The sequence below is a fragment of the Scyliorhinus torazame genome, chromosome 12, assembly GCF_047496885.1.
Source record: "Scyliorhinus torazame isolate Kashiwa2021f chromosome 12, sScyTor2.1, whole genome shotgun sequence".
In the NCBI taxonomy this organism is placed as follows: domain Eukaryota; kingdom Metazoa; phylum Chordata; class Chondrichthyes; order Carcharhiniformes; family Scyliorhinidae; genus Scyliorhinus; species Scyliorhinus torazame.
In genome coordinates, this window is record NC_092718.1 from 55211159 (window position 1) to 55230826 (window position 19668).

Genomic DNA, 19668 nt, shown 5'->3' on the forward strand with positions numbered 1-19668 from the left:
TTGGAGAGCGAACACGCCGAGGCGTTGATCGCCGCACGTTTCACGAACTAGGGGGGGAGGGCATCGCTGAGCAAGGCACTTGCATCACCGTTCCGCACAAACACACCACCCAGCACCCCCACCTCCCGCACCATCCGACAACCCTAGCGCCCACACCACCACTTTCACAGCACCTTACACCTGCGGCACAACGGGATGGTCTCACACAGTTGCTTGTGTAAGCGGGTGTGATCAGTGCCATGTTGAGTGATGACAACCCGCTCTGAGATGAGCTGTGAGCTCCGGATCGTTAGACAATGTCTGACTCGTGGCCACAGCTACACCCTCCACCTCGGTGGTCCCTGTATGCGTCACGGACACCCCATCACATGGCCATGTGGGGTAGCCATGTCGGTGTGCCGAGGACGACGGGGTTTGGGACACACACACCCACACACACACCCGGCATCACCGTTGTAGTGAACTTTGACCCCAGCGCCACTCGTTCGCCCTCACGACGCCTCAGGCACCGGACATAGCACAGAGTCATCTAGGTTTTGTGTAACAATGACTTTATTTGTGACATTCACAGACAAGTGCCCTAGCCCTAGAACTAAGCTGTGCCCTGCACCCGTGCCAACTTACTATGTGTCTAACTTCTTTGCCCTTCCGGGCCCTACCACTACGCCTTGGTGTTTCCCCAGACGGGACAGCAAGAGTGGAGGCAGACTGCTGAGACTCCTGCCCTGCGACGTGGCTCCCCGTCGGCGCGCTTTTCCTGGGAGGCCAGGCTTCAATGGACCAGGCTGCTTGGCGGGCGTGCTGGGTGGAGTGGTGCCACTCTGTCCTGCCCGCTGCCCACCAGATGCACCAGGGACAGTACGGGGGGAATCCGAGTATTCCGGGACGTCCCTTGCTGCCCTTGCTGGAGTTACCGGGGCGGGCCCCAGAACCTCCTCCTCCCTCGGGGAACCCGGTGGCCCCTGGGCCTCACTATGGAACGGTGGTGCGAGCGGAGTCAAGCGCCGTTGCACCACTGATACCTGACACTGCCAGTCCTGGAGGCCGGCTGCGGCATCGACCAGGGTCTGAACGTTTGCAGCGACGGAGCTCAGGGAGTGCGACATCCCTGTCAGGGACTGTGCAACCTCCCGTTGTGATTGTGCGACACCATCCAGCACGTGCGCAAGGCAGCCGATGCTCTCAGCGATGGCCTGCTGAGACTGGGCCAGACCCCGGAGCACGGTGGCAATGTCCAGTTGGCTCTGGCACATGGCTGTCTGTGAGAGGGCATCCCTCTCCTGGGCCACGGATGACGCCTGTACATGAAGCCCCACGCCTTGCAGAGCCTGACCCATGGCCAAAACCGTTGCCCCCATTGCCTCCACCGCGGATGCCACCCATGCAGTATCGGCCTGGGTAGCAGCCATGACCGGCACCACTCCCTGCTCCTGGTCGTGGATGGACTCCTCCAACTGCGTCTGCAGATGCTGGAAGACGGTCATTATCCCGTTGTCCACTCCCCGGGTTTCCAAAGGCATCGGGTCTGTGGGTGGGTCTGGTAAGTCCAGGAACCCGTGAAGCGTCTGGGCGGCAGCTGGGTGCTGGGCCTGGCCTGCCCTCCAACCATCCAGCCCCTCAGCTGCTCCTACCTCCACCTGCTATACCAGTTCGGCTGTGTGGTGCGCACCAGTCAGTGACCCAGAAGCTTCATCACTAAAATGGCCAACTGAGGTGAGTGTATCTGCGATGGTGGATGTTGTGGGTGACAGCAGTGACGCAAACTCGAGGTCCTCATCTATCTCCAGATCTGGGGTCTCCTGGGTCGATCCTTGGACCGATGCACGTAGTCTGCGGCCCATGTTAGGTGCTGTGTCCGGTCTGTCAATCGTCTGTCTGGCCGTCCTCTGTGCGTCACTGTCCAGAGTCCCCGTCCTCTCTCTGTCACTGTCCTGGCCCGCAGCCCTCCCCTCGTCCGTCTCACGGCCATGTGTTCGTTAGTGTCATCTCTGTCTGTCCTCTGTGCGTCCCCCTCCAGTGCCCCGGCCTCAGAAGAGGGCCCTGCTGTCCGTCTTTCTTCCCCTCTCTGCCGTGCGTCCCTGTGGGCGGATGAGCTTGGAGCTGGACGGCGGGGGCTTGTCCGAGACGTCCCTGGACTGTAGGGTCCTGGCCCTGGAGAACACAATAAGGCATGTATCGTTAGACACGCGGAGTCGGGTGTGAGGGGGTAGAGGGGGCAGTGTGAGGGGGTGGAGTGTGAGGGGGGGTTCAGGGGTGGAGGGGCTGGGTTGAGAGGGTAGGTTTGTGGGCACTGGTAGGGGGTGGGCAGGGGGGGTGGTTCCCGCGAAACGTGGTGGGGAGAGGGAGGGAGGGGTGGGGTGTGGCTCGGGGGGAACTCTCGGGGTACTTACCCCGGCAGCCCTCGTGAGGTTGTGGAGCTTCTTCCGGCACTGGTCTCCAGAGCGGGGTGTGTGCCCCACAGTGTTGACGGTGATGCCCACTTCACCCCAGCCACGCTTCACAGTGCTGGACGGGTGCCGGTGCCCACGTCTTGGGCACAGGCTGGCCCTGCGCTCTTCGACAGCGTCGAATAGAGTCTCTAGATCACTGTCCCAGTACCTGGTGCGGCACCGCGGGGCTCAGCCATCTCTGTCCTTCGGGTCCTGTGTGCGGATCGAACATAGAACATAGAAAATACAGCACAGAACAGGCCCTTCGGCCCACGATCGCGCACTTTAAATTACGTGGCGCGGTGTCAAGCCGGGCGTCGCGCGATGAAGCCGCTGCTCTGGCGCCACGCCCACCGCGTTTCTCGCGGCCCCGCTGCTGGCCCCTTTTCGGGGCCTGAATCGATCGTGCCCGCGGCGTTCACGACGGCACGGACACGCTGCCTCAATATCGGATAAGCCTGTTGATGCTTCTCTCATCAGCCTCTGCACTATATAGGCAGCTCCATGGTTTAAATTTTAGCTCAGCTCACCTTGCCTTCTCCATTCTAATTTCATTGAATTTCCAGTCCTCCTTAAACCTCTACCTCCTGATAAACTCTCCTACCTGTAGACACAGTCACGTCACTGAACTCATCAGTGTCTGTGGCCTCTTTTACTCCAATGTCACAGGCCTCGTTTTTGTCACTGCTGATATTCTACATCCTCCTCTGGGGGAAGAAAACTTCTCTCCCAAGCAATTACAAGTGCTTATACTTATTGGCAGTCTGCAGCCAGTTTTTAAAGCTCTTTCTGTGTCATTTCTCCATGTGTCAGTTGCAGATAGATGGGTGGGAATTTACCTTGGCAGGTAAATGTGGACAGGAAATGTGGGAAGAGACTTGGGATGGACTCTGCAAGTATCAGACCTCAGAGAGTCGAACTAAGACACACATCTGACAGGAGTTACATAACTTCTGTGTAAAGAGGGGCTGTTTAGCACAGGGCTAAATCGCTGGCTTTGAAAGCAGACCAAGGCAGGCCAGCAGCATGGTTCAATTCCCGTAACAGCCTCCCCGAACAGGTGTCGGAATGTGGCGACTAGGGGCTTTTCACAGTAACTTCATTTGAAGCCTACTTGTGACAATGAGCGATTTTCATTTCATTTCAAGTCTAATTGCTTTTCTTTTTGTAAATGTATTATGGTTGGACAATATAAATTGCATCCTTTTTTCCTGATTATAGTCAACTTGCTGAGGTTTAAATAAAACACTTCGAGCGAGTTAATTGGTCAGTGCGTTTGTGTTTAAAAAAATTCATTCGGCTGGTATAATTGTTTTCAATCTATGAAAGACAATTGAACTGAGGTGGAAAGAGTTTCAAGTGCAAGAGCAGGTAGGTGCCAGAGTAGGACACAAGAAATGTGAAACATGAATTCAATGGATACAGAAGTGCATCACATATATAAAACAGTAGGTCCAGTATTAAGTTTCTAGGGCCTGCTGAATGAATCAGTCTTCATCCCTGAATGTGAGAGAATGGCAATGACATTGGCTTCAGCCCGGGCTAAGAAAATTGGGATGGAGAGAGAAATAAATAAACATCCATGCTTCCTGTTGTGTAGGCCCTTGACAGAATGTGTACATGTATGTGACTATGTGTATGGAAGAGAGAGAAAGAGAAACAGAATGTGGACTGATGTGTTGGAAGGAGCCACACCAATGTCCAGCTCCCCTGTTATAAGGAAGACAATGGTGTAGTGTTATTGTCACTGGACAAGTCATACAGAGACCCAGAGTACTGCTTTGAAGACCCTGGTTTGAATCTCATCACAGCCGATGAATTCAATAAAAATCTGGAATTAAAAGCCAAATGATGACATGAAATTATCATCGATTGTCGTAAAAACCCATCTGGTTCGCTAATGTCCTTTAGGGAAGGAAATCTGCCGTCCTTACCTGGTCTGGCCGACATGTGGCTCCAGGCCCACAGCAATGTGATTGACGATTAACTGCCACTTGGTTCAAGGGCAATTAATGATGGGCAACAAATGCTGGACTTGCCAGCGATGCCCACATCCCATTAAAGAATATAGATAATGCTCGGTCACTGTCGGTGCAGAGTCTGCACATTCTCCTCGTGACTGCGTGGGTTTCCTCCGGGTGCTCCGGTTTCCTCCCACAGTCCAAAGACATGCAGGTTAGGTGGATTGACCATACTAAATTGCCCTTAAGTGTCCAAACAAATGGTTAGGAGAGGTTATTGGGTTACGGGGATAGGGTGGAAGTGAGGGCTTAAGTGGGTCGGTGCAGACTCGATGGGCCAAATGGCCTCCTTCGGCACTGTATGTTCTATGTTCTAATGTTAAAATCGAGGGAGCTCATTGCGGATAAATCTGGTCCACCTGCTTGCTTCACCCTCCACACCCTCCTCGCAGTCTGCAGGATGACCATTCTCTGCCCTTCTGTGTATTTCCCTCCAGATTGTCCATTGAGTTTTGAACAATGGTCTTGTCACCATGCCACCATGAAGATTTTCTGGATGACTGCACTGTCATCATGACATTGATGGAAACTTGGCTCACAGGATATGGCACCTTTCCATGGGGATGATTAGCATAGATAGAGGATTGGCTAACAAACAGGAAGCAGAAAATTGGGATAAATGGGACATTTTCAGGGTGGGAAATTATAACTGGTGGAGTGCCACAGAGATCAGTGCTACGGCCTCAACTATTTGCGATCAATATTCATGACTTGGATGAAGGGACAGGTTGCATTGTAGCCAAGTTTGCTGATGTTACAAAGATAGGTCAAAAAGCAACTTGTGAGAAGGATGCACAGAGTCTGCAAAAGGATCGAGATAAGTTGAGCAAGTGGACAGATAACTGGTGGGTTGAGTACACGGTGGGAAAATGTGAGGGTGTCCACTTTGGCGGGAAGAAACGCAGGATATTATTTAAATAGGGAAAGAGTGCAGAATGCTGCAGGACAGAGTGATCTGGGTGTCCTTAAATATACAAATTAGGAGCAGGAGTTGGCTATTCAGTCCCCCAGTCATTCAATAAGAAGGATCATGGCTGAACTGATTGTGGCCTCAACTCCACATTCCCGCCAACTCCCTATTAACCTTCTAATCCCTAGTTAGTCAAGAATCTTAGTCAAGAATTTATCTACCTCTACCTTCGATATATTCAATCACGCCACCTCCACCCCTCTCTGGGGAAGAGAGTTCCAAAGGCACACGACCCTCTGAGAGAAACAAATTCTCATCGCCATTTTTAATGGGAAACCCCTTATTCTGACACTGTCTCCCCTAGTTCTAGTGTCTCCCACGAGGGAAAACCTCCTTTCGGTATCCACCCTGTCAAGTCCCCTTACGATCACATGCTTCAATAAGCTCACCTCTCATTCTGCTGAATTCTTTTGCAGCGCACTCCTGCCTGCGGGTCTCCTAATGCCGTGGGGTGGTTTCGATCGGAAATCCCAATGACAATCGGCGGAAGTAGAGAATCCCGCTGCCAGCAAACGGCACGGCAAATTCTCAGTCCTCGCTAGCAGCGATTAGGCCTAGGTAGGGTGCTCCTTCAGAGGGTCGGTGCAGATTAGATGGACCGAATGGCCTCCTTCTGCATTGTCAGGATTCTATGATTCTATGATCCCTGTGGCAACATGTGCCAATCTAAAAATGACCCATTTATGTTTATATCTACTCTTGTTTGCTAATGAATCTTCTCTCCAATGCTAATATGTTCCATGAATTACGAAAAGTTAGTATTCAGGACAACAAATAATTAGAAAGGGAAATTGAATGTTCGCCTTCATTGTAAGGGGAATGGAATACTTAATTATTAAAGTCTTGCGACAGCTGTACAGGGCATTGGCGAGACCACAGCTCTTGTAGCCTGTGCAATCATGGTTTCCTTATTTAAGACGAGATGTAATTGCATTGAAAGAAGTTCAGAGAAGGGTCACTAGGCTGATTCCTGTGATGAAGACGCTTTTTTGAATGAGAAAAGGTTGAGCAGGTTGGGTCTATAATCATTGGACTTTAGAAGAATGAGAGGCGACTTTATTGAAACATATAAGATTCTGAGGGGGCTTGGCGGGGTAGGCCCCTAATTTTTCCATTAACTTGACGTTGAGAAGGAATTTCTTCTCTCAGAAAGCTCGTTAGTCTTTGGAATTCTCTTCCACAGAGAGCAGTGGAGGCTGGGTCATTGAATACATTTAAGGTTGAATTAGACAGATTTTTGATTGACGGAGGAGTTAAGTGACATGGGGGCAGACAGGAAAGTGGAGCTAAGGTCACAATTTGGTCAGCCATGATCTTACTGACTGGCGGAGCAGGTTTGATGGGCCAATTGGCTTACTCCTTCACTTATTTCTTCTGATCTTATGTTCCTTACTGCTGTGTTCTTGCAAGGCACTGCTTTTCCATCGATTGCTCTGCCCAAACACTGGTAGAACCCATGTGCTTATCACAAAGTCACACCTTGGTCGGTCTCTCTCTACTTTGCTGGAAGCTCCTCCTCCTTTGACCAGCCGACATCATTCTTGGGGGGGGGGGGGGGGGGGGGTGACAATGTAGGGTCAGGACTTATTTTCCATCCCCTAACGTTTGAGAAGTTGGAAGTGGTGGGCCTTCTTCTTGAGTCACTGATAGTGGGTTTCGTACAACTGAATGGCTTAAAAATCACTTCAGAGAGTGCAGTTAAGAGTCAACATATAGGCCAGCCAGGGCAAAGATGGCTGGTTCTTTCTTAAAGGCCATTAGTCAACCAGTTGGCAGTTGGGTTTTTACATCAGTCTGACAGCTTCATGCTCACTTTCCATCTTAGCAGCTTGTCATTTTCAACTTATTTGAAAAAAAATTTAATTCAATTATAAATTTTCAAACAACAATGGGGCGATTTCAACTTAAATTCACTGGATTATTATTAGCCCAGGTCTCTGGATTACTATTCCAATAACTACTATGCTACTGTACCCTTGCTTCATCCCTTTTATCCCTCCTTTGAAATCTTCATTTCCTCTCGATTCCCAAACCCAATCCGAGCTCTTCATCAAGATATGCTTCCTCCATCAGCCTCTGCATTAAGTGGCTCCAGCCTCGACAATTTGGATTCCACCTTGTCTCACCTTTTCCTCTCTTCTTTTAAATTCACAGACCTCATCCTCCCTAAACTTTGCCCTCCACCTATACTTGGAGTCAGCCCCAGTGGCCGCTGCCCATGGCCTCTCTACTCCCGTGGTCTCAGTCACTGGCAAAACCACCACTGACATTCCCTTATCCCCTTCCAACCTTGTTTCCTCTCGTTCCCCTGGGGGGAAAACAATCCCTCCAAGTAACTACAACTGCTTTTCCAAACTTCCAGACTTTGGCTTTTCCCTTCGCTTCAATACTTTTGCAGCTACTTATCTGCTCAACTACCTCCTCACCTTTGATGATCCTGCCTCCAGTAAAATCTTCACTCGGTCAGTCCTGATCACTGTCAAGGGGAAGCTAGGTAAGCACATGTGGGAGAAAAGGAACAGAAGAATATGCTGGTAGACGAGTAAGAGGAGGCTCACGTGCAACATAAACCAGTTGCTATACATTTGGTGTCATGTGATGTAGCTCCTTCTGGTATGCCCTACTTTTCACACTTTCGGGGCTTGCTGACCTGGTGCATATGGTCAACAGTTAATTTAGGCAGCCATTAGCAGACCTCGCCAAACCACATCTCCTCAAAACAGCTCACCATTCGAGGATCAACCTGGAATACAAAAATAACCTCCAGTCCTGAATACCGCATCAATCCCCTCGCCCCTTTATTCATCAACTCTAACTACGGGTGTGACAAATTGTCAAATGTACCTGCCACTAGGATTGAGATAATTTGTTATTTCTTCACCTGCCAACACAAATCTCCTCGCAGGGTCCCATGCATCCTTCTTAAGTTGATTTTCCATCTCCCCATACACCCTCCCAGAGCTCATCTTGTCCATACGAACCACCACTGCTCTCTTGTCCCCATTCCCACTCAAACCGCTGGCCACCCAACTTCCCTACCTGACCCACATGGTACCTGACATAACGGTTTCCTTTATTTCGCCCTTTGAAAACAGCTTTCCTCAAAAGCCCACTCTTTGTCTTTGCAAACTGCTACCCCATTTCTAACCTCCCTTTCCTCTTCAAGGTTATTACATGTCTATGCCGTACATTTGAATCTCCCCAATCAGTCTTCTAACCTACCTCACTGCGCTGAACCAGCCCTAACATAAATTACATTCTCTTTCTCTTGGAGAATTCCCCTTTTTCCACCTTCTCCAATGTCTCTCCTCAGTTATCCAGTTGAATGGAATTATCCTTACCCAGTTCCAATCTTATCCATGAAATCATAGCTTGAGCAGTTCCAGCAATGGCATCTTTTGCTGCATAATCTTGAGGAACAGCAACTCATCTACCAATAAGGCATCTTACAGCCTTCTGGGCTCAATATTGAGGGCAACAACTTCAGGCCTTGAACTCTGCTTTCCACTGCCAGTCTTCCCTTGTTTTCAAGTTTTTGACTTCATTACTCTGGACCAAGCTTTGTTTCTTTATGACAACTGTTACCACTCCCTTTGCCTGTTGTTATTTAATTTCTCCCACCTTCTACCTGATCCCAGACCCTTCCCTTTTGTTCTCCCTCCCCCATTTCATCAACATAAAACCCATCACATTTCTACCTCCCTTCAGTTCTGAAGAAGTCACATTCAACTCGAAAAGTTAAGTGTTTCTCCCTCCACGGATGCTGTCAGTCCCGCTGGGTATTTCCAGCTTATTTTTTTAATCTTGACTTGTCTTTCTGCACTGTTTGGGTGACTGTGCGGAGTTTGTACTTTCCCCCCTGTGTCTGCGTGGGTTTTCTCCAAGTGCTCCGGTTTCCTCCCACCGCCCAAAGATGTGCAGGTTAGGTAGATTGGCCATGCTAAATTGTCCCTTAGTGTCCAAACGCGTGTAGGCTCGATGAAGTTACAGGGATAGGGCGGGGGAGTGGGCCTAGATAGGGTGCTCTTTCAGAGGGTTAGTGTGGACTCGATGGGCTGAATGGCCTCCTACTGCACTATAGGAATTTTACGACTAATTCCATCCCTCTCCCCAGCCACTGTCTTAATTGGACGGGTTGCTAGAAACCTTTGTGTTTGATTTGACACCGAGTTGAGCTTCCGATCTCATATTGTGTCCATCGCAAGGACTACCACCTCTGCTTCCTCCCTTTGCTGCTGAAATTATCACCCATAATCGTGTCCTCCTCCAAATACAACTATTCTAATGCTCTCCTGGCTGGTTTCCCATTCCCAAGGCTCTGTAGATCCCACCTATATCAGTGTTTGACTGCCCACACTAAACCCTGCATACGCACCATGGCCATTCTTACTGACCCACACTACCTGCCCACTCAGAAGAAATAAGTTCAAAGTTTTTTTTAAAAGCATCCATTTCATTTTCAGGTATACAAGATCAGTTTTGCCAAAATTTGCTGTTTTTTCCTTGGGAATCCTGCACCAACTCCAATTTGAAGTACTTATCCTCACGTTTAAATCTCTTTAAGCCTACTTGTGACAATAAGCGATTTTCATTTCATTTCACATTTCATGCACTCTATCTCCACAGCCTCCTCTAACCTTAGTTAGGCCACACTTGGAGTATAATGTTCAATTCTGGTCGCCACACTACCAGAAGGATGTGGAGGCTTTAGAGAGGGTGCAGAAGAGATTTACCAGGATGTTGCCTGGTATGGAGGGCATTAGCTATGAGGAGCGGTTGAATAAACTCGGTTTGTTCTCACTGGAACGACGGAGGTTGAGGGGCGACCTGATAGAGGTCTACAAAATTATGAGGGGCATAGACTGAGTGGATAGTCAGAGGCTTTTTCCCAGGGTAGAGGGGTCAATTATTAGGGGGCATAGGTTTAAGGTGCGAGGGGCAAGATTTAGAGGAGATGTACGAGGCAAGTTTTTTACGCAGAGGATAGTGGGTGCCTGGAATTCGCTACCGGAGGAGGTGGTGGAAGCAGGGACGATAGTGACATTTAAGGGGCATCTTGACAAATACATGAATAGGATGGGAATAGAGGGATACGGACCCAGGAAGTGTAGAAGATTGTAGTTTAGTCGGGCCGCATGGTCGGCACGGGCTTGGAGGGCCGAAGGGCCTGGTCCTGTGCTGTACATTTCTTTGTTCTTTGTTCTAAACCTATAACGAGTCAGCCTATCACCCCCCCTCTGAACTCTCGTACTGGTCTCTTGTGCATCCCTCTTTCCTTCCACGGGCCACCAAGTCTTCAGCCAATTAAACTCTTGTTCTGGAATCTGCTCCCTAAAGCTATGTGGCTCTCCACCTCCCACTCCTCATTTTAGGCTCTTCTTAATAGCTCTTTGGCCTACGTCTTCTTCTTTCACTCCATTCATTTTTGCCTGATTACATATCTGTCAAGCACCTTGGGAGATTTTTTTTACATGATTTTTAAAAATTAATTCATGAAATGTGGGTGTCTTTCTCTGGGTCGATATTTATCACCCATCCCTAATTGCCCTTGAACTGAGGGGTTTACGAGGCCATTTTAGAGTAAGCCACATTGTTGTAGGTCTGGAGTCACATGTAGGCCAGACCAGGTAAGGATGGCAGAGTTCCTTCCCGAAGGGACATTAGTGAACTAGATGGGTTTTTACAACAATCAACAGTGGTGTCACGGCCGTCATTCCAGTTTTTTTATTGAATTCAAATTTCACTCTGCCGTGGCAGGATTCGAACTGGTGTCTCCTGGGTCTCTGAGTTACTCGGCCAGGGACAATATGACTATGCCACCGCCTCCCTCAGACCCTCAAAAGGAAATGTACAAATAATATAGTGTGCGAGTGTGGTCCACATAAAATAGATGTGGACTATATATCAAGCGTGGCTGTAATGCCTTTTCACAGTTGGAAAGCCCAACAGTAGGTGCCCGGGCATGTAAATGCAGAAAGACCACTGAGGACATCCAACTATGTCCACCTAATTGACAGAAAGGAGATCTGGTGGGAGGGGAGGTCAAGGTCTGTTAAGGTCTGTCAGCGTCCAAAATAGGTGAAAGAAAATCATCACCACAAATCTGACAGGAAAACTCGGCAGCTCGAACCTCCTCCTCAAGAAGTGTCTGAGAGAAATTACCACTTCCCAGACAAAAACTGCAAAAACAAAATGTGTAAGTGACATTTCAAAAGAGACTCCCACACTCGGGTCATGTCCTGTGGGCTGTGTCAATGAGCGACTGACACAAAGAGCATTTTACACACCAATGGCTGTCGCTTGGACAAACGCCAGCTGCCCCACCCCAGATTTCCTCCAACTGATGGCTGGGGTTATGTCCCACAGGGTTTAGGAGTCCCTCGATTCCTTGTACCCGAGTGGCTATTCTTCACCTGACAGTCAATGAGGTTTCAGTAAGCTAGTCGATGGGGAAGGGCTTCTCCATTGCCAAATGATGCAGCCTTCAGTGGGAAGCTGTGATTCTTCCTATTAATACCAGGGGCACGGAGGCTAACATTCGGTAACGCAGAGGATCAGAGTGGACATAATCTTGGACTGGCCGGGCTCAACTACTCATTGACTAAACTCACAGCAACAGGCCTCCCAAAAATGTTGGTGATTTTTGTTTTAATGTAACAACTGGAAGGCAAAACTGAAGGGTCGATCTCCCCTCAGTCACCACTCCCTCCCCACCGCCCCCCAGTTTTATTAGCTTCCCACTCCTCTGCACCGCGGCAGCTGCAATTCTGCCTCCCCGGGGCCAATGCAGGTGGAGCAGCCAAAATTCCAACAGCACCGTCTCAGACACAACTCTGCTGTCTGTACCTGTGCCAGATGCAAGTACTGCTTGCCAAGGAGAATCCAGGCAAAAGGTTTTCAAAACATGCAAATGCGAGGACCCATTTGAGAATGTCAGATGAAGTGAATCAGAACATAATTGAAGCAACTGCTTTCAGCTTTTTAAAAAAAAACAAGACAAGAAGCAACTTTTCACTGACCTGTCCCTACTGCGCCTTGAAGGGAAAGCTGCGTTACAACCTCCAACTGTGCACATGTGCATCTCCTTTAGATGCACATTTTTGTAATGCAACTTAACACTGTAAGAACTTTTAAACACCTTCTTGCAGACATAGCAATAGTTAGGATTAGATGTACCCTGATAATCTCCCTTGTCTGCAACTGGCTGCGGACATGTGCAGCCATTCACTGCTGGACTGTTGGAACACGGTGAATCAGCCCTCTGATGCAATAATGCACTGCTGAAGCCTCCATTGAGCCTGCACTGCACTTCCTTATAAATGTTCGTCGGCTGAAACCAACCTTCTGCTTTAGATACCAAACTCTCGCCACTGTCCGGTTCAGACTCCCTTTGCTCTTCCCCAAGGGATGAAATTATCACAGTTCTGGCCTTTGCATAAGCATCTCCATTTTCCAAGTAGAATGGGCTGTTGTCCGATTTTGCCTCAGCATTTGCTCGGCTATTGGCAGTCATCAAGTCACGTTGCTGTGCTTTGAGGCCTTGTTCCTCTGTGTCGGACAGATAGCTAGTTCCGCTTTCAGCTCCTTCAAAATCATTTCTCATTCCCTCAAACTCACTGTCACTTCGAAGTTGTGCAGCCACGTCGCAGTCAGGAGGTCCGCCCTCGGGGTCCTCCAATTCCTCCATGGTTTCTTTCTCGATTTTGACGGGCATGCTCGATTTGCGGGACTTCTTTTTTGGCACAGGGTCACTCGACAGGAGCTGTCCCGCGATCGAAGGAGCTGTGACAGGTAACGACGGGAGGGCGCCTGGGGGAACGGCAAGTTCAGACGGTGTTACAAGGCTGCGATAGAAAGGTAGAACAGGCTGCACGGTCTTCAGGTTTTGAAACATGGTACCGTGCCCGGCATTAGAAATGCTGCTCTGGGGGGCGTTGTTCTGAAGGTTTGACTCTGCACGGGGATTATCAAGCCCTGTGAGAGACCGGGTTTCCGCGCCAAGACAGTTAGAGATGTCAAGCCTTTTGTGACTAACTTGGATAACTGTTGCTAAAGAGCAGGTTCTTAGATCCTTGTCACGATTGTTTTTCATAGTCGGCACGTGAAGCCTGGGGTTGGGATTGGAGCTGTGACGATTGCGGCTACGCAGTGAACTGAAAACCATGTTGCAACCCTCGACGGTGCATCTGTGTTTAATTTTCAGGTGAACCGCATTGTAATGAATCTTTAATGTGCCTTTATCATAAAAGGTCTTATCGCACGAGCTGCAGTAAACACGCCCCTTGGTTGTTAGGCAGCCAGCCCGTTCCATGGATTTGACCCTAGTGTGAGAAGGCACATGTGCTTGTTCCAGCTCGTGCTTTGGTGTTAAGCTGAGCGAGGGAGATGCCACAGCGCTGGACTCATTGGCGGAGCTATTCTTCAGATCTAGGTTCAGGTCATCTTGGGAGTTCTGGCTGTTCTCTTCAGTACTCTGGAAAGAATCGGCGTGAGTGTTTAAAAGAAAGCTCCGACTGATCGGAATTGGAATTTCTTGTTTGGTTTCTTGTGGCCTATCTTGGGATTGATCAAGGACGAAGCTGTTGGGAGATGTCCCCAACAGAGGCATGGGGATAGGATTAAAGAACTGGAATGGTAACATAAAGGCCAGGTTGTTTACAATGTTCTCAAAGTGATGAATACTGTTCACGTTGACTTTCTCAGAGTGAGTGGCTAGACCAGGATTTCGGGTTTGATTGTTGCTTTCTATGAACGCTCTGATGTCGGAGTTAGTTTTGGCAGTTGGGACCACAACAGCATGTCCCTCCTTCTCCTGAATCGCCATGAGTTCGACGATGGATTTGGTTTCTCCAAAACGAAGGAACTGGTGCAGAGAGACCATTTCTTCCTCATAAGTCATTATGCTCCACCGGTCAAGCACTTTTCCTGAGGAATCCTGTAACACAAGAATTAGCATGGAATAAAACTCTACCATAACCTGGCATGATTTACTTCACTGATAATGCCCTTAAAAGTGCTTTCATGTTTTCTAACTGGTGGTGGGAACCTATTCACTGAAGGGCAAGTGTCAGAATGCTCCAAGGAAAAAGAAGCCCAAGATTTTCTGCGATGGCGGCCGCACTGTCCTATGAGGAGAGATTGAGGAGACTGGGCCTATATTCTTTCGCTTTTAGAAGAATGAGAGGTGATCTCACTGATACTACAAAATTATTATGAGGGCTCGACAGGGCAGATGCAGGAAGGATGTTTCCCCTAGTTGGAGGCAGGGGCGGGGGGAATGTCTCGAGAGGGGACACAATCTCAGAATAATGGGTCGGTTGTTTAGGACTTAGGTGAGGAGGAGTTTCTTCATTCAGAGGGTGGTGAACCTTTGAAATTCTCTACGCCAAAGGGCTGTGGAGGGTCAGCCACTGAGTCTGTTCCAAGCAGAGATCGATTTATTTTTAGATACTAAAGATATCAAGGGGTATGAGGACAATGCAGGAAAATGGCGCTGAGGTACAAGATGATGGACGGGATTCTCTAACCTCCCAGCTGCGTGTTTCTTGGCAGTGCGCCAAACGCTGGCAGTGGGATTCTGAGCTACCGCCGCTGTCAGTGGGAATTCCCACTGAAGTCACCCCACCCTGCCAGGAAATGCACGGGTGGGGGTACGCCACCGGTGGGACCAGAGAATTCCTACCGATATAATTGAATGGAGGAGCAGGCTCGAGGGGCCAATTGGCCTACTGCTCCTATTTGGGGCAGCATGGTGGCTCAGTTTTTAGCACTGATGCCTCATAGTGCCAGGGTCCCGGGTTCAATTCCAACCTTGGGTCAACGTCTGTGTGGAGTTTGTACATTCTCCCCGTGTCTGGTGAATTTCCTCTGAGTGCTCTAGTTTCCTCCCACAGTCCAAAGATGTGCCGGTTAGGTGAATTGGCCATGATAAATTGCCCTTTGATGTCCAGGGATGTGCAGGGGAGGTTACGGGGTTATGGGGATAGGACATGGATAGAGTGCTTATTTGAAGGCTTGGTGCAGACTCGATGGGGCGAATGGCTTCCTTCTGCACTGTAGGGATTCTATGATTCTGTTTGCTATGTTCCCATGCATGTTCTTATGGGCTGGCAGTGGGTGAGGGTCCCAGTCATCAGCACAGACTCAGAAAATTGCACCCATTGTGTCAACTGCAGCAAACATAGATCATAGATCATAGAATTTACAGTGCAGAAGGAGGCCATTCGGCCCATCGAGTCTGCACCGGCTCTTGGAAAGAGCACCCTACCCAAGGTCAACACCGCCACCCTATCCCCATAACCCAGTAACCCCACCCAACACTAAGGGCAATTTTGGACACTAAGGGCAATTTATTATGGCCAATCCACCTAACCTGCACATCTTTGGACAGTGGGAGGAAACCGGAGCACCCGGAGGAAACCCACGCACACACGGGGAGGATGTGCAGACTCCGCACAGACAGTGACCCAAGCCGGAATCGAACCTGGGACCCTGGAGCTGTGAAGCAATTGTGCTATCCACAAGGCTACCGTGCTGCCCAAACAGTGGAGCAGTTTTTAAACAGACATTTCCTTTAGTTCTCACATGGTAGTTCAACTGATCATTAAATCCAAGGTTTCAAATGCTCAAAAAGCCAGTCAGACATTCTTTGCTTCAATTGGATGAATTCTATCTGTTTTCACTCCAGCTGTTACGTGGAGCAAGATATATAAACAAGGTGGGCAAGATAAAGGCAAAATCAAGTCTTAATTATCCCACGAGATGGATACGTTTTAATGTCACTCAGGTAAGAATGGGGTTAGTTTTTTCTCTCGGCTCATGCTCACTCCCGGCTGAAGCAATATGAATTATTTGTGATGGCAAAAGTGAAGGAAAAAAGTTGTAAGTACTCTTTTTGTGAAAAATGTACCATTTCAAGAGTAAAGACCATGCTTCGCCCTTAGAATGAAAAGGGCACTAACTTAAAAATAAGCACTCACAAATAAATAAACATTTAGGAAATGACCTGGCATGTGTAAAATCCTGGGCTAAAATGAATTAACAGAGCAGCTCTATACATCTAAGAATGGTCATAATGGTTCCTCTCTGATGTATACTCAAATAGACCACTAACCTAATTTGTATCTCAAACGTGGTCAGAACCTTTGAGGTGACATTTGAAACCAGAGAGAAATGTTGCAAGCCTGAAGGATTTGAGAGTATAGGCGTATGAAGGCTCATGGCTGCATCCCTGATGATGGAGCTGCCGGTGATGCTTGTGGGTGAAGGAGAGAAAAGCACAGCAGAGTGAAAAATGCAAGCTGGGATAGGGGGATGGAGAAGGACGCTGAGGTCAGGTGGGGTGGGAGCATGAAGCGATTTGTAAATAGGGATGAGTTATGCATTGGAGCTAATTAATTCAAGAGGTGGTGGAAATGAGACCATGTAGAAGATGGCGGAGTTATGCATTAGGTGAAATCTGCACGAGATGGGCTTCGGAAACTAACAGAAGGTGATCTGAAGACGTTTAATCTGGAGGAAATAAAAGGTGCCCTACATGAGAGTTTCAGCAGTGGAGGAAAGAAGGGTGCTGTAGGGTTTCAGGACAGCCTGTTCTGACTGTGGGACGTCATGCTGTTTGTGGACAGACTGTAATGGGCATTGCTTAGGGACAGGGTTTGACCTACAACTGTGGCTGCTGATTTCCTCTCCACCCTTCATAAGGTTGTGCCATGAGATGGAGCTAGATCTGTCATCACTAGTTTCTAAATACCTCTTCTTGGGTCTCGAAAGAGAGCATCTGGGGCAAATTGTAAGCAGTTTTAGCCCCTTTATTCCACAGAATCCCGAAAGTGCAGAAGGTCGATGGGCCAAAATGGGTCAACTTCAGCCCATGGACCCTCCGAAAGAGCACCCTACCTAGGCCCACACCCCTGTCCTATCCCCATAGCCCCAGCTAACCTATGTATCTTTGGACTGTGGGAGGAAACCAGAAACACCCGCAGGAAACCCACATAGGCATGGGGAGAACGTGCAAACTCTGCATAGTCAGTCACCCAAGGCCGGAATTAAAGCCGGATCCCTGGCGCTGTGAGTGCTCACTACTGTGCTGGCCTTAATAAATGTGGCCACAGTTCCCTTTGAGAGCTGATTGGTGGTGATTTAACCTGAGGGTCACCACACCTCAGGCGAAGGGGCAAAGTTGAGTGGATGGGTCTTCATGAATAACCTCAGCCTCTATGGTAATTGAACCCGCGCTGTTCTTGTCGAACCCGCACTGTTCTTGTCGCTCCGCATCACGAAGCAGCTGTCCAGCCAACTGAGCTAAGCGATCCTTTCTATGTCTCACCGTTTTTGTCATCAGGGATGCTGTTTAATTGGAACTGTAGCCACAGGAGGGACAACAAAAGGATATTGTCTTATCTGGAGTTAAGGGCCAGAGCATGAAATCATCAATTGAGCCAATGAAGCCACATAGGCGCCTTATACCTCCTTGCAAAGGGTGAAGTGGTTTGTGGCTTCACAGCGCCAGATTCCCAGGTTCGATTCCCCGCTGGGTCACTGTCTGTGCGGAGTCTGCACATTCTCCCCGTGTCTATGTGAGTTTCCTCCGGTTTCCTCCCACAGTCCAAAGACGTGCAGGTTAGTTGGATTGGCCATGATAAATTGCCCTTAGTGACCAAAAAGTTTAGGAGGGGTTATTGGGTTACGGGGATAGGGTGGAAGTGAGGGCTTAAGTGGGTCGGTGCAGACTCGATGGGCCGAATGCCCTCCTTCTGCACTGTATGTTCTATGTTCAATGAAGGCACATGATGAGGTAAAAGATGAATCTCTTCCTCACTTCAACAATAACAACTTTCATTGACATAGCACCCTTAATATACTAACGCATTACATCACAGGAATGTTATCACACCAAATTGGACACTGAGCTACATAAGGAAATATTTAGGTAGGTGACCAAATGTTGATCAAAGATGTGGGTTTTCAGTACTGTCCTGCAGATAGAAGTGAGCAGAAGATTCAAAGGAAAACATTTTGTTACACAGCAAGTGTGGGATGCATTTCCTGAAAGGCTGGTAGAGGCAGATTCAATTGCGACTTTCAAAAGAAGATTGGAAAAGTACTTGAAGAGAAGGAAGAACTGCGGAGCGATGGGATGTGTAAAGCCCAAAGCAGGGTCTCCTGCTGCCGAACGAGTGGGTGGAATGGTTCCTGTGCAATAACTATTCTATAATTCAATCACTTTGACTGTGATTGAGCGGGAATGCTTTCTGTTCCTCAAGGTTAAGGGGTTAATATCAAGAAGCTGGATTCACACCTGGCACCTGGTGGAAGCTCTGTATCCTAGATTCTGCTGCCTCCATTCCATAGGAAGTTTGATGGAGATATTGTCCGCTGCCCTGCTCTCCCCCACAGTAACCACTGTGGTTGGTGTTTCCTCGATGCTTGCATGTACTACAGGCTGCCTGATATGCCAGCTATTTCCTAGGATGGTTTGGCAGGATCGGATCACACAAAAACATGCAGCAAATGTGATTTCGATGGAAGAATAATCTCTTATGCAGCAGTTGTCACATCTCTGCAACAACCTGTACTGTGAAAAAGGCAGTGACGATGAATCCCCTAGGACATGCTCTTATATATGTTTTTTATTCTCTCATGGGATGTGGACTCGCTGGCTAGGCCAGCATTTATTGCCCATGCGGAATTGCTCTTGAAGAGGTGGTGGTGAGACACCTCAGTGTGAACTTTGCGTCGATCAGGTGTGTACTTTGGGCAGACCCGGAAGCGGGTGCGAAATGCGCTTCCGGCCGCGATCGGCCCTGGAATGCGATTTCATGCTGGCTGGCCAGTTAGCAGATGGTCAACGTGAAACGCACGCTTGGAAAGTGTGCAGGCTGGCGCTTTTTTGGGACTCCCTCAAGGCGGACAGCTGCCACAGAGCTGTCTCAGACAGCTGCAGAACTGTACAAAATATTATGAAAAAAATGCAGCAAACTGGGTCTGTGCAGCACAGTTCAACAACTTACAGCAGTGTTCAGTCCCCAGACAACCTTTTTTTATTAAACTGCATCCCAGACATTTAATTGGCTCTGGATTGAGTTTGAAGCAAAAACGTAAAGGCCGTCTGGCCGATTGACCCATCCGCCAACCATGGATGGGCCACGTAAAATTGATTTTCTTTTGACTCTTTATTACCCCCTTGATTGTTGACGTGTGCCTTTCGCACTCCTAAGTGCCCACCAAGCGAAATATTGCACAAGTG

General features: G+C 48.7%; 1 protein-coding gene across 1 annotated transcript in view; it reads right to left on the reverse strand.

The window, feature by feature from the left end:
- Positions 1 to 19668, reverse strand: part of bnc1 (basonuclin zinc finger protein 1) — a 120066-nt gene that overhangs the window by 12973 nt on the left and 87425 nt on the right. The window contains exon 4 of the mRNA XM_072468730.1: positions 12440 to 14355. Within this exon, the coding sequence (XP_072324831.1) occupies positions 12440 to 14355 (1916 nt within the window). The remainder of the gene's footprint in view (positions 1 to 12439; positions 14356 to 19668) is intronic.